The sequence below is a fragment of the Dendrobates tinctorius genome, unplaced genomic scaffold (genome assembly GCF_039654945.1).
Source record: "Dendrobates tinctorius isolate UK_male_01 unplaced genomic scaffold, ASM3965494v1 ptg000196l, whole genome shotgun sequence".
Classification (NCBI taxonomy): Eukaryota; Metazoa; Chordata; class Amphibia; order Anura; family Dendrobatidae; genus Dendrobates; species Dendrobates tinctorius.
In genome coordinates this window covers 19,711,144-19,724,824 of record NW_027361863.1, presented here as the reverse complement: position 1 = coordinate 19,724,824, position 13,681 = coordinate 19,711,144, and the positions used below count along the sequence as shown (strand labels likewise).

General features: G+C 45.6%; 1 protein-coding gene across 1 annotated transcript in view; it reads right to left on the bottom strand.

Moving 5' to 3' along the window:
- The window catches only part of LOC141056095 (ephrin type-B receptor 5-like), a 96,683-nt gene that overhangs the window by 81,813 nt on the left and 1,189 nt on the right, over nt 1–13,681 (bottom strand). The window contains exon 4 of the mRNA XM_073552752.1: nt 13,330–13,466. Coding sequence (XP_073408853.1) covers nt 13,330–13,466 — 137 coding nt within the window. The remainder of the gene's footprint in view (nt 1–13,329; nt 13,467–13,681) is intronic.

Genomic DNA, 13,681 nt, shown 5'->3' with positions numbered 1-13,681 from the left:
TGTCCACTCCTAACAGGTTAACTTTACCTATCAGCAAGGTTATCAAAACAGAGGTGACACAGTGCATACAGAGTGACATTTATCGGTCGTCCATGACAGCACCACCTGAGAGGGGATCCGCCCTTCAGGAACAGGAAACCTACAGATACAAAAGGGCGGCACCTCTCCCACGCATCAGTTGGTTTCCTGTTCCTAACAAGGACAGAACTCCCTACAGATCGTCCGTCATGGATAACTGAATTCCCAGGCCAGCGCACCGACTCAGGTAGCGGGGGGTTCTCCTACCTCGGTCTCGCTGGAGGCCCTGGATGCGCCACGGTGGGTCCGGGTAGGATTTCCACGGCAGTGGTAAGAGCAGGCGGAGACAGGGTCCGGTGGGCGCCTTCTCCATGGAGCCGGTGAGGTAAGCGGGTCCCCCTGTGTCTCCTTCCCCCGGGGGTGCGGTCCGTTCGGGCGGGTGCCACCGGCGGTGTCCCACAAAGGGAGCGGCGGTTCCGAGCCGGCGGCGCAGTGCTAGCCCCTTGCCGCGCGTCCCCGCAGCCTCTGGCGCGCGGAGGAAGTGACGTGGCGGAGGGGGCGGGGCCTAGCTTAAATAAACTGGAGAAGTGGGCAGCAACTAACAGAATGGTTTTTAACAGGGAGAAATGCAAAGTACTACATCTGGGCAATAAAAATGAAAAAAGCATATATAGAATGGGAGGAATAGGGCTAAGTGACAGCACATGTGAAAAAGACTTGGGTATACTAATAGATCACAGACTGAATATGAGTCAACAGTGTGATGCAGCAGCAAAAAAGGCAAATGCAATTCTAGGATGTATTAACAGAAACATACAGTCTAGATCACGTGAAGTCATTATTTCCCTCTACTCCTCTTTGGTCAGACCTCATCTGGAATATTGTGTCCAGTTTTGGGCACCACATTTTAAAAAAGACATCAACAAACTGGAGCAAGTTCAGAAAAGAGCGACCAGAATGGTGACCGGTCTGCAAACCCTGTCTTATGAGGAAAGGTTGCAGGATTTGGGAATGTTTAGTTTGCAAAAGAGAAGACTGAGAGGAGACTTAATAGCTGTCTACAAATATCTAAAGGGCTGTCACATTGTAGAAGGATCAACTTTATTCTCATTTGCACAAGGAAAGACTAGAAGCAATGGGATGAAACTGAATGGGAGGAGACACAGATTAGATATTAGAAAAAACTTTTTGACAGTTAGAGTGATCAATGAGTGGAACAGGCTGCCATGAGAAGTGGTGAGTTCTCCTTCAATGGAAGTCTTCAAACAGAGGCTGGACAAACATCTGACTGGGATGATTTAGCGAATCCTGCTTTGAGCAGGGGGTTGGACCAGATGGCCCAGGAGGTCCCTTCCAACTTTACGATTCTATGATTCTATGATTCTATGAAACCGGAAGTCGGATGCCGGTCGACTTCCGGTTGTTGTGGACGCGCGCCGATGCGCGCCCGCCGCCTGAGGGGGCCGGGCACCTGAAGGGGAGGGGGAGGATCGCGAGGAGCGGTCCAATGGGGGGCCCGAACGCCGGACAGAGTTCCTGCTGATCCGGAGGGGAAGCCTTCTTAAGACAGAAGGCATTGCTGCTGAGGTGCTTCTGGGGGCCCAGCGATGGACACGACAGAAGCCCCCATGGACCCACAAGAGGTGCAGCCCGTGGCAAAGCACCTTAGTGACCAGCCTAAGAGGCGGAAGGAGGGACGATCGAGTGGACAGAGCCACAGTAGTTCCTCTAGGTCAAAGGATCCTCCTTCAGCCCCCCATGATCCGGTACCTGTCCTCATCTGCAAGGGTAAGAGATCTGCGAGAATGTACCCTGATGAAGTGTCCCCTTATGTTTTTTGATTCTCAGGGGAAGAAGGCCACAGGGAAGCAGAAGCACAAGGAATGTGCCCTCTGTAGTTGCCCCTTACCAGATGGCCACCCTAAAAGATTGTGTCAGTCTTGCGTGAGACAGACGGTAGGGACGGAGATGAGGGGTAGAACGTGAGTGGAGTATCAGACTCTTACACTCTTCCCTATTTATGCAGGTAGCGGAAGAAGCTCCAAGCTTCGCTACAGACCTGAGGCAGTTAATCAGGACTGAAATAAAAGCCCTATCAAAAGAAGATTCTTCTAAAAGAAGACGGGCTAGTGTTTCAGGCTCAGAATCTTCAGTCGGCCCTAGGAGGGAAGATATCTCCTCAGAGTCCTCGGCCTCCTCTTCTTCTTCCGAAGAGGATTCCAGCCGGTTCTGTTTTCCCTTGGACCAAATGGATAAATTAATTAGAACCATAAGGTCAACCATGGGGATAGAAGAAAAAAAGACAGAACTGTCTGCTCAGGACATTATGTTCGGGGGTCTAGACCCCAGAAAGCAAAAGACTTTTCCATTAAACGAAAGAGTCCAGAGCCTGATAGACAGGGAGTGGAAAAAAACGGAAAAAAGGGGTTCTATGCCGCCTGCTTTCAAGCGAAGATACCCCTTTGAGGACCCAATAGTAAATCGATGGGATAAGGCCCCCAAGCTGGATGCAGCGGTAGCTAAGGCCTCCAAAAAGTCATCTATACTCTTCGACGACATGGCCTCCCTTAAAGACCCTCTAGATAAAAAGGCAGATTCCTTTTTAAAGGGCACATGGGAGATGTCAGCAGGCGCCCTAAGGCCAGCAATAGCAGCCACGTGCGCAGCCAGATCCATGATGGTTTGGCTGGATCAATTGGACTCCCAGCTAAAGGAGGGAACCTCGAGAGCTTCCATCCGTAAGTCTCTTCCAATTATCCAAAATGCTGCTGCCTTTCTGGCAGATGCCTCGGCAGACTCAATAAGCATGGCGGCCAGGTCTGCAAGTTTGTCTAATTCAGCCCGAAGAGCCCTCTGGTTAAAATACTGGCCGGGAGATATCCAAGCCAGGTCCCATCTCTGTTCTATCCCCTGTGAGGGTGAATACTTGTTCGGCCCCGTCCTAGACGAACTGTTAGAGAAAGCCGGGGATGAGAAAAAGAAATTTCCGAGTCTGCCGAATACATCCTGGATACGTCCCTTTTCTAGGAAAGGGTATTCCCGCAGGAGGCAGGCCAGAGATCAGAACAGATGGGACAACAAGAAAACCAGAGGTACGGGCTTCATGTTCGGAGGAGGGGGGCGCCAAGAAGGTCCATCACGGGATAATAAGAAGCCGCCCCAATGACTAGTGGCCCCGGTAGGAGGAAGATTATCTGCCTTCTACCCGGCCTGGGCCAGAAACTCAAATAGCAGCTGGATACTGGGGGTGATAGCTACAGGACTGCACCTAGAGTTCCCCTGCGTTCCCCAAGATCGGTTCAGGGTAACTCCGCTCAAATCTTCCCCGCTAGAACAAGCTGCCCTGGAGACCGAGGTCCTCGAGCTACTGGACAAAAAAGTCCTGACGAGAGTTCCAGAGGAAGAGAGGGGGAAAGGCTTCTATTCCCCCCTGTTCTTGGTCCGTAAACCGGACGACTCATTTAGGGCTATATTTAACCTAAAAACCCTCAATAAATTCTTGGTCGTACGTCCGTTTAAAATGGAAACTATTAACACCGCAATAAAAATGCTGTTTCAAAACTACTTCATGGTGGTCCTAGATCTGAAAGACGCTTACTACCATATACCCATATGTCTAGCACACCAACCTTTCCTTAGACTGGCGGTTCAGTTGGAGGGGTCAATCCAGCACTTCCAGTACGCGGCCTTACCCTTCGGGGTGGCAGTTGCGCCCCGAGTATTCACCAAAGTGATGGCAGAGGTGATGGCCCACCTTCACGAGCTAAACATTCTAGTCGTTCCCTACCTAGATGACCTCCTTATAATAGGCAGTTCAGCCGAGCAGTGTTTAGAACAATTACAGAAAACAACGGCGGCTCTAGAGCGGTTGGGATGGCTACTTAATATCAAAAAATCCCGTTTGCAGCCATTAAAAATTCAACAATTTTTAGGCCTAACCATAGATTCTAAAAAGCAGGAATGCCGTCTGCCCCCAGAGAAGCTGCTGCACCTGCATGGCCGGGTCCTGAACGCTTCCAACAACCCCTCCATGTCCCTCAGGAAAGCCATGTCCCTGTTGGGTTCCCTCTCGTCCTGCATTCCCGCGGTCCAGTGGGCCCAAGTTCATACGAGAACTCTACAGGGCGAAGTTTTATGGTATCAAAGGATTCTTGGGGGTAACTTAGAAGGTCGACTGACCTTATCCAGAAACACAATAGAGTCCCTGGAGTGGTGGCTAGAAAGAAATAACTTGTCTAGAGGGTAGAGAAGCAATCTCGTTAGCTTATACCTCAAAAGGTAGAGTAGCTCCGGAGAAATTGAAGGCGCATTCCACCAGAGCCGTGGCGACCTCGTGGGCCGAGAGATCGGAAGTCTCCATCGACCAGATTTGTAAGGCAGCCACTTGGTCCTCTCCGAGCACTTTTTATAGTCATTATAGGCTAGACTTGGGTGCTTCTGCAGACCTCTCCTTCGGTATCAGGGTTCTGCAGGCTGTAGTCCCCCCCTAAAGTGGTGATTACTCTGTAATTCTCTCAGGTGGTGCTGTCATGGACGACCGATAAAGTCTTAGTTACTCACCGGTTAACGGTGTTTTTCGGAGTCCATGACAGCACCCGTATATTCCCTCCCTTTAGTTTAAATTTGGGTGTGCACTTCTTCCTCTTGTATGTACACTGGTAAGGAATAGTTGTGTAAAAGTACTGTATATAAATTTTGCCATTAACCATTGTGGTCCTCTTGTGCTCTGTAATCCAACTGATGCATGGGAGAGGTGCCGCCCTTTTGTATCTGTAGGTTTCCTGTTCCTGAAGGGCAGATCCCCTCTCAGGTGGTGCTGTCATGGACTCCGAAAAACACCGTTAACCGGTGAGTAACTAAGACTTTCTTGGGCTTTCCTGTCCTCCTGGACAATCCCTGTCCCGTCCTAGCATTCAATGCTCTTCCTGGACAATCCTTGTCCCGTCTTGGCACTCACTGCTCTTCCAGGAAAATCTCTGTCCTGTTCTTGCAATCACTGTTCTTCCTGGACAATCCCTGTCCCGTACTAGCATTCACTGCTCTTCCTGGACAATCCCTGTCCTATCCTAGCAATCACTGCTCTTCCTGGACAATCCCTGTCCCGTCCTAGCATTCACTGCTCTTCCTGGACAATCCCTGTCCCGTCCTAGCAATCACTGCTCTTCCTGGACAATCCCTGTCCCATCCTAGCATTCACTTCTCTTCCTGGACAATCCTTGTCCCATCTTGGCACTCACTGCTCTCCCTGGACAATCCCTGTCCCGTCCTAGCATTCACTGCTCTTCCTGGACAATCCCTGTCTCTTTCCAGCAATCACTGCTCTACACTACACCCCTCTGTAACTCCTCCCAGTCTGGGAAACCCCTATGCTAACTATATCTACTTACTATAAGTCTCTTATTCCCTACCTCTAGTGTGCCCCACTAATCTAGTCCCTCTGCTATCCTGTGCTATCCCTAATCCTACACACAATACATATCAAATACATTCACATTGAAGTATATAAACTCATTAACACTTATAAACGCTCTGGAACCGCACGCATAAAATGTGAACAATGTTCAAAGAGAGGGAAGCATATGGCGGCCTCCGTCACCTCCGTACAGCAACACCTACAAAACATATTATTCCCCAATTTTCAATATATATACTTATATGATAAAAGAAATGGTATCATTAAAAACTAAAAATTGTCCTGCAAAAAGAAGACCCCAGATGTCTATGTCGACTAAAACAAAATAGTTATCATTATTGGAAGAAGGAGAAGATGAAAAATTCTGAAATCTGAATCCAGGCACACGAATCTTAATGAATTTTGTGCGTCTAACTGCAACTGATGTATGAAAAACAAATGTAAGGAACCCCAGATTTGATTAATTGTCCCTAAAGTATAATGGGGCTTTGAATTTCTGCCTCCATCTCCCATGCTGCCCACATTGTGAAGTACTTGCAAGTGTGCAGTGAGTACTTATCCAGTGCTACTGTGCTCTGCATAGGCAGCAACTGAAATCACAAAGCTCTGTATAATGAAGCGAGCTTTGTCATCTTTGTTGCTGCCTATGCAGAGCGCATCAGCCAAACCTATCTCCACTGCTGCTTTCTGCATAAGCAGCAATGGAAAAGACAGAAGATTAGCATGTAATGAATAAAGACAGCACTGAATCAAGTATAATGCACAGAATGAATCTCCTGTAATACATGAAGTGCACATGATTCAATGCTATCTTCCTCCATAACCTTGAATGGCTTTTATATTTGTACACTTTTTCTAAACTTAAGTAGGGTAAGCGATTGATTAAGGTGAAAGGCTAGAGTTAGGCTAGGAGTTAGGCTTAGAGCTAGGGTTAGGGTTAGGCTTAGGCTAAGAGTTAGGTTTAGGGCTAGGGTTAGGCTAGGAGTTAGGCTTAGGGCTACGGTTAGGCTTAGGGCTAGGCTAAGAGTTAGGCTTAGGGCTAGGGTTAGGCTAAGAGTTAGACTTAGGGCTAGGGTTAGGCTATTAGCCTTAAGGCTAAGGTTAGGCTAAGAGTTAGGCTTAGGGCTAGGGTTAGGCTAGGAGTTAGGCTTAGGGCTACGGTTAGGCTAGGAGTTATGTTTAGGGCTAGAGTTAGGCTAAGAGTTTGGCTTAGGGCTATGGTTAGGCTAAGAGGTAGACTTAGGGCTAGGGTTAGGCTTTTAGATAGGCTTAGGGCTAGGGTTAGGCTAGGAGTTAGGCTTAGGGCTACAGTTAGGCTAGGAGTTAGGCTTAGGGCTAGGCTAAGTGTTAGGCTTAGGGCTAGGGTTAGGCTATTAGTTAGGCTTAAGGCTAGAGTTAGGCTTAGGGCTAGGCTAGGAGTTAGGCTTAGGGCTAGGCTAAGAGTTAGGCTTACGGCTAGGATTAGGCTAGGAGTTAGGCTTAAGGCTAGGGTTAGGCTAAGAGAGGCTTATGGCTAGGGTTAGGCTAAGAGCTAGACTTAGGGCTAGGAATAGGCTATTAGTTAGGCTTAGGGCTAGGGGTAGGCTAGCAGTTAGGCTTAGGGTTATGGTTAGGCTAAGAGTTAGACTTAGGGCTAGGATTAGGCTATTAGTTAGGCTTAGGGTTAGGCTTAGTACTAGGGTCAGGCTAAGAGTTAGGCTTAGGGCTCTGGTTAGAGCTAGAGTAATAAAATTGTTACATAAAAGATGTAAAAAAAAAGGAAATGTAAACTATTTTGAACATTTTAGCACAAAGAAGAAAAACTATGAAGTTAAAGCTCAAAGTATTATTCCATCAGTATTTTCCACAAATTAGTATTAGTATTTTCCCTGTAGAATCAATGGAAAATTCCCCTTCTGATGCTATTTCAGATCCCCCCTCTCGCGATTGGTGGGAATCCCAGCAATCAGATTTCCACCCAATAGCAAGTTATCACCTATCTTACGGATACTTAATGACTAGATACAATTGGACAACTCCCTTAAAGTTAATTTAACTTAAAAAAAAAATAGCTGCTGAATACTATCATATTATATTTTTGCAGTGATAAGTGCTCTATTTTTCTGAAATTGACATCAGAAATTCACATTAATTATTATTCTGGCTGCCTGAAGTCACCACTAGGGTGAGCTCGGTGAATACATGTTGTGCACTGAGTTCAATAACATCCCAGTATGCAGTGTGCTCCCCCTAGTGGTGGCTGCAGTCAGCCTGAAGGTTATGATGTCATTCTATGACAATATGAGGGATATAGAGCTCCGTATTAGAAAAATGAGCTCTAATCACTGAAGGACACGAATCTGTACAGAATGATGAACGTTACAAAAATGAAATTTAATTAAAGAACCATATTTACAAAAATAGTGGTCCTCCGTTAACCCATTGTGTCAAAAGCAATGCTGTCATACGGCAACACATATGGTGTTCTTCCTGGGATAATTGAAGTCAACGAGGCTTGACCCCTGGACCCGTCTACTTCCAATTAACTCGAGATTTAACAGTCCTACCCAACTAAATGCTGCACGATCCGAAATGCAAAGAGACAAGGAACTTGGTCCTAAGGAGCAATTAGTGCGATGAGGACACTCACCCTGAAGAAGAGAAGCGAGAGGCAGCAAGGAGAAGATACAGACGAGCCTCCTAATGGGCACCATGGTGCCGGAGCCGGGCCGGTGTCTGAGCCCTGTGAGGCGGCCACAAGGAATCCTGGTGGAAGAGATGAGCTTGTCCCCTCATGACCTACTGTGGGAGCAGATGAGACCGGCAGCCGTCCCTGTGATATAACATGTGTCCCCCCATTTTTGGTCTCCTCTCGGGGGTCCGCCCGGTCTCTGTGTAGGGTCTCGGGCTTCCTGACTTATAAATGCCTCTGCTCCTCCAGTTCGGGGTCTCGTGGAGACGCTTTCTGCTCTGAGCGGTCTCCCCCCTTGTTCCCTCCCCAGCTGTCTCACTAATCTCTCCACGCTCGGTGCCCCTCACTCTCCACCAGTCTGCGCCCACCCTACAGCACGCACCACCGGGATCTCCGCACCTTCCGATAGATCCTACAACACACCTGCTGCCACCTGTCGATGTCACACTACGCCGCGGTGAACACATCGTGTGTCTCTACGGGAAAATGAATCGTCCTCAAATCATGGCTTTACCGTCTCCATTCATAATAACCGACCCTGTAATCACTCTTCAGTCACAGTTTCCACGCTTTATCATCCTGCCATTTTGTGCTGATTTGTATTTGATCTATCGTTATAGGGGGGTTAATGTCTCATATACAGAGCTCCAAACCCCCAGCAACGACACTGTGAAGTTATCATTCTACCTCCCTGCAGCCTCCACTAGGGGGAGCTCAGGAGATTGATTTCAATGTCAACATTGTACGCAGTAAGCTCCCCCTAGTGGTGGCTGCGAGAAGGTTCTAGACTGATATATCCCTATGTGCAGGGAATTGGGAGTCAGAAAATAAATGAATCCGTACTGAATATTGAACCTACTTAGAAAAAAAAACATGGTTCATCCAAAGGACTGATCTCCAGGAGAAAACATTCTACCAGGTCAAAAGGAGAATCCAAGACTAATGATCCAGAGATGTGAGGGCAAAGAATATAATTCACAGCTCAGCGCGACGTCTTATAAATCACTGTAGAAGCCACTAGGTGGAAACATGCACAAATATTATAGGGAATTTATCTATTATCTATCTATCTATCTATCTATCTATCTATCTATCTATCTATCTATCATGTATCTATCTATCTATTATCTATCTATTACATATATATATATCTTTATATCCATTTATCTATCTATCTATCTATCTATCAATCAATCTATCTATCTATCAGTCTATCTATTATCTATCTATCTATTCTCTATCTATCTATCTATCTATCTATTATCTATCTATCTATCTATCTATTATCTATCTATCATCTATCTATCTATCTATCTATTATCTATCTAGCTATCTATCTATTATCTCTCTATCTATCTATTATCTCTCTATCTATCTATCTATTATCTATCTATCTATTAACCATCTATTATCTATCTATCTATTATCTAGCTATCTATCTATTATCTATCTATTATCTGAGGGCGGGATGGTGGCTCAGTGGTTAGCACTGTTTCTTGCAGCGCTGGGGTCCTGGATTCGAATCCCACCAAGGACAACATCTGCAAGGAGTTTGTGTGTTCTCCCTGTGTTTGTGTGAGTTTCCTCCGGGATCTCCAGTTTCCTCCCACATTCCAAAGACATACTGATAGGGAATGTAGATTGTGAGCCCCATTGGGGACAGCGATGATAATATGTGCAAACTGTAAAGCTCTACAGAATATGTTAGCGCTATATAAAAATACTGTCTATTATCTATCTAGAGATGTAAAGGTAGGCTGCTCTTTTTTAGTTCCTCTCTTTCGCCCGTGTGTCCTGGCGACGTTTCAGTATAAATGACCCTTTTTCTCGCGCTGACATGATTGTGGAAACACATGATCACAGGTAAGAGATCAGGTAACGGATCGTGGAGGATCCCAGACTGATCCAGCTGACAGTGTCCATTAGATCGTAGTATGGGTGCACCCCGACTCCATCCTGTAAGTCACAGATCCAAAGTGACATTTCCGGATATTTTGTATTGAGGCAGTCAGGTTTCCATATGATCCAGTCCCTTGTTAATCAATGTTATACAGTGCACACAGGGCTTCGCTAGAGGGCAGTACTGAGCTCCACTTGTTGCAGCTTTTTATCTCGATCATCGGTACAGGAGTCTCATGACGATAGTCGATTATAAAAGGGGCCAGGTTCCCTATGATCAGACTATGATATCTGTATGAACTAATATGAGCATAGATTAATGTGAGAAACAATTTATTGTGCAAATATTTCTGGATTATCTTTCATGTCATCATCCCAAGGTGGCTATCAGATCTCCATTTCACAATGTCCCATCATGCATGCATGCATTATTTCTGACCATTACGTGATCTGAATCCTGCACTTTTCACTAGTTTTCCATTCCGCAGGCTCTAGCTCTGTTTTTCAGTTGTCTCTGAGCTAGTGGGTGAAGACTAGTTGACATCTTACATGCATCCTAATATGAAATCTCCCATCCACAGCATATACAGGCATGAGGGATTCCTGCTATCCTCTCTCTATGTAGCACAAGTTCAGGAAAAGCAGCAGCAAGGAAAGATTATACAGATGTACTGAGCAGTGCAGCTGCAACTCCAGCCCTGGGGTGTTCTCTCACTTTAGGCTCCAGTAGGTAGCTATAATCTGATCCAAAATTAAGATGTCAGTCTGCAATGTTTTGACCAAAATTTTAGCAGTTTTTCAGACTGAATGATGAAATCAGGAGCCAGAAGGAAGAGGAGAAGTGGCTCATATGTAGAGAAAAGAGCATATTTGTCTGATTGTATCTATACAGTTTACACAGTGTCTTATATTTGCTTGCACTATTGAATTATGCAAAGATTGTTGAAATGACACTATTTAAAGGGAACCTGTCACATCAGATAACACGATTAGCCTGCAGATATATGGTTAATCTGCAGTATAATAGCGTTAGGCTATGTTCACACATTGCGTTTTTGTTGCATTTTTTATGCAAAATGAGGCTGGTTTCACATTTGCGTTTTTTTTCCGCGGTATTTTAGCGCTAAATAGCGCATGCGTTTTTGTCCTATACTTTGCATGGGATGCGCTTATGTGCGCATACACATGCGTTTGTACGCGTTTTTCCGCGCATGCGTTTTTTTGCGGTATGCGCTCGGGGGCACAAAATGCAAACTGTTGCATTTTTTGGGCGTCCGACTTGCCTCAAAAAAACGCATGCGCGCGCAATGCGTTTTTTTACAGCAAGACACCCATTATAAGTCTATGGTGAGCATATGTGCGCATTGGCATGCTTATGTATGCGTTTTTTTGCACATGCGTTTTTTTTTTTTTACCATTAGTTTAGACAATGGAATTTAGGGGTTTGGGTTAGAGTTAGGGTTAGTTAAGGGGGTTTAGGGTTAGGGTTAGGGTCAGGGTCAGGGTTAGGGTTAGGATCAGGGTATGGTTTGGTTAAGGGTTAGGGTTAGGGTTAGGGTCAGGGTTAGGGTTAGGGTTAGGGTCAGGGTATGGTTTGGTTAAGGGTTAGGGGTAGGGTCAGGGTCAGGGTTAGGGTTAGGGTTAGGGTCAGGGTCAGGGTTAGGGTTAGGGTTAGGGTCAGGGTTAGGGTTAGGGTCAGGGTTAGGGTTAGGGTTAGGGTCAGGGTTAGGATCAGGGTATGGTTTGGTTAAGGGTTAGGGTTAGGGTCAGGGTCAGGGTTAGGGTTAGGGTTAGGGTCAGGGTTAGGGTCAGGGTTAGGGTTAGGGTCAGGGTTAGGGTTAGGATCAGGGTATGGTTTGGTTAAGGGTTAGGGTCAGGGTCAGGGTTAGGGTTAGGGTTAGGGTCAGGGTTAGGGTTAGGGTCAGGGTTAGGGTTAGGGTTAGGGTCAGGGTTAGGGTTAGGATCAGGGTATGGTTTGGTTAAGGGTTAGGGTTAGGATCAGGGTATGGTTTGGTTAAGGGTTAGGGTTAGGGTCAGGGTCAGGGTTAGAGTTAGGGTTAGGGTCAGGGTTAGGGTTAGGGTTAGGATCAGGGTATGGTTTGGTTAAGGGTTAGGGTTAGGATCAGGGTCAGGGTTAGGGTTTGGGTTAGGGTCAGGGTTAGGGTTAGGGTTAGGGTCAGGGTTAGGGTTAGGATCAGGGTATGGTTTGGTTAAGGGTTAGGATCAGGGTATGGTTTGGTTAAGGGTTAGGGTTAGGGTCAGGGTCAGGGTTAGGGTTAGGGTTAGGGTCAGGGTTAGGGTCAGGGTTAGGGTTAGTAAAGTCATGGTTTGCGTTAGTGTGAGGGGCCACCTAATGTTGGAAAAAAACGCAAACGCGGTAAAAACGCACTAAAAACGCATACAAACGCATCAAAACGCTGCGTTTTTTTCATGCATGCTCATAAAAATGCTTGAAAAAAACGCAGCATCTGTATGCGTTTGTATGCGTTTTTTCAATGCGTTTTTTTGCGGGAAAAACGCGCTGCAAAAAAAAGCAAGTGTGAAACTAGCCTAAAAGCTGCGTTTTACAGTACCAGTAAAAGCTATGAGATTTGAAAAATCTCATACACACACAGGAAAGATGTATATCTTTGTACCATACACACACATTGGTTTTTTTTTTCCTGACTGAATTGGAAAACTGCAGCATGTCACTTCTTTCAGGGTTTTTGCAGTGCTTTTTCACCCATAGGAAGCAATGAGTAAGTGGGGAAAAAAAACAGTAAAATGCAGCAAAAAAATGTTGCCATCGGTGTTTGCATCGTTTTTAGTTAAGGAAAAGAAGGAACAGCAGGATGTGAAACATTTATTTTTTGTGATTTTTCCCAAGTTTAAACCATAATGTCTCGGTCTCTTCACTTGAGAATGGATGTTAGGATTAGTACAGTTTAAATAAATTAGTGATGTGAGCAAAGTAAACATTGGCTGACCAAGGTGTGAAGGTAAACAATACCTGACCAACTCAAGGGCCGACCTAGGTGTGAAAGTAAACAATACCTGACAACTAAAAGGCCGACCAAGGTGTGAAAGTAAACAATTCCTGACAACTAAAAGGCCGAAAAAAGGTGTGAAAGTAAACATAGCTTGAGCTCAATACTGAATACTCAGTGTCTTGGGTAAACTATTCCCAACCAGTTTACCTTCCCTGCTGTTATGTAATTGTGTATTATTTAATAAATTCATGTTAACTGTTTGGTTCAGAATTTTTTCAGACATATAAATCTTTTTTCCACAAAATAATTTCATCAAATTGTCATTTTTTCCAAAAATGTTTTATGCTGTCACTTACCTCTTGCATTGGTGTCCTAACACCTTGCATTGTTGATACTTCTGTGGTGGAAGCAAAGCTGAACATTGGGATCCTGAAAAAGCCAGCAAATCTTGTTTTTGTCTACAGTTTTTTACTGCCAAGAAATCAGGACTTGTCTGCAGAGAAAAAGCAGCAAAAAAGCAACATGTGAACATAGACTTTGAAAGATGCCTGGCCACAGTACTGAAAGTATGGCTACTGGGAGAAAATTAACTTTATTCCTCCCAGGAGCCGCCGGCTTTCAGTCATAGAGGCGTGTGGACAGTCTCAGCTCCCAGACCAAAAGACTAATAAAATGATTTGTTCTTGAGAACAGAGACAATTTTTAATA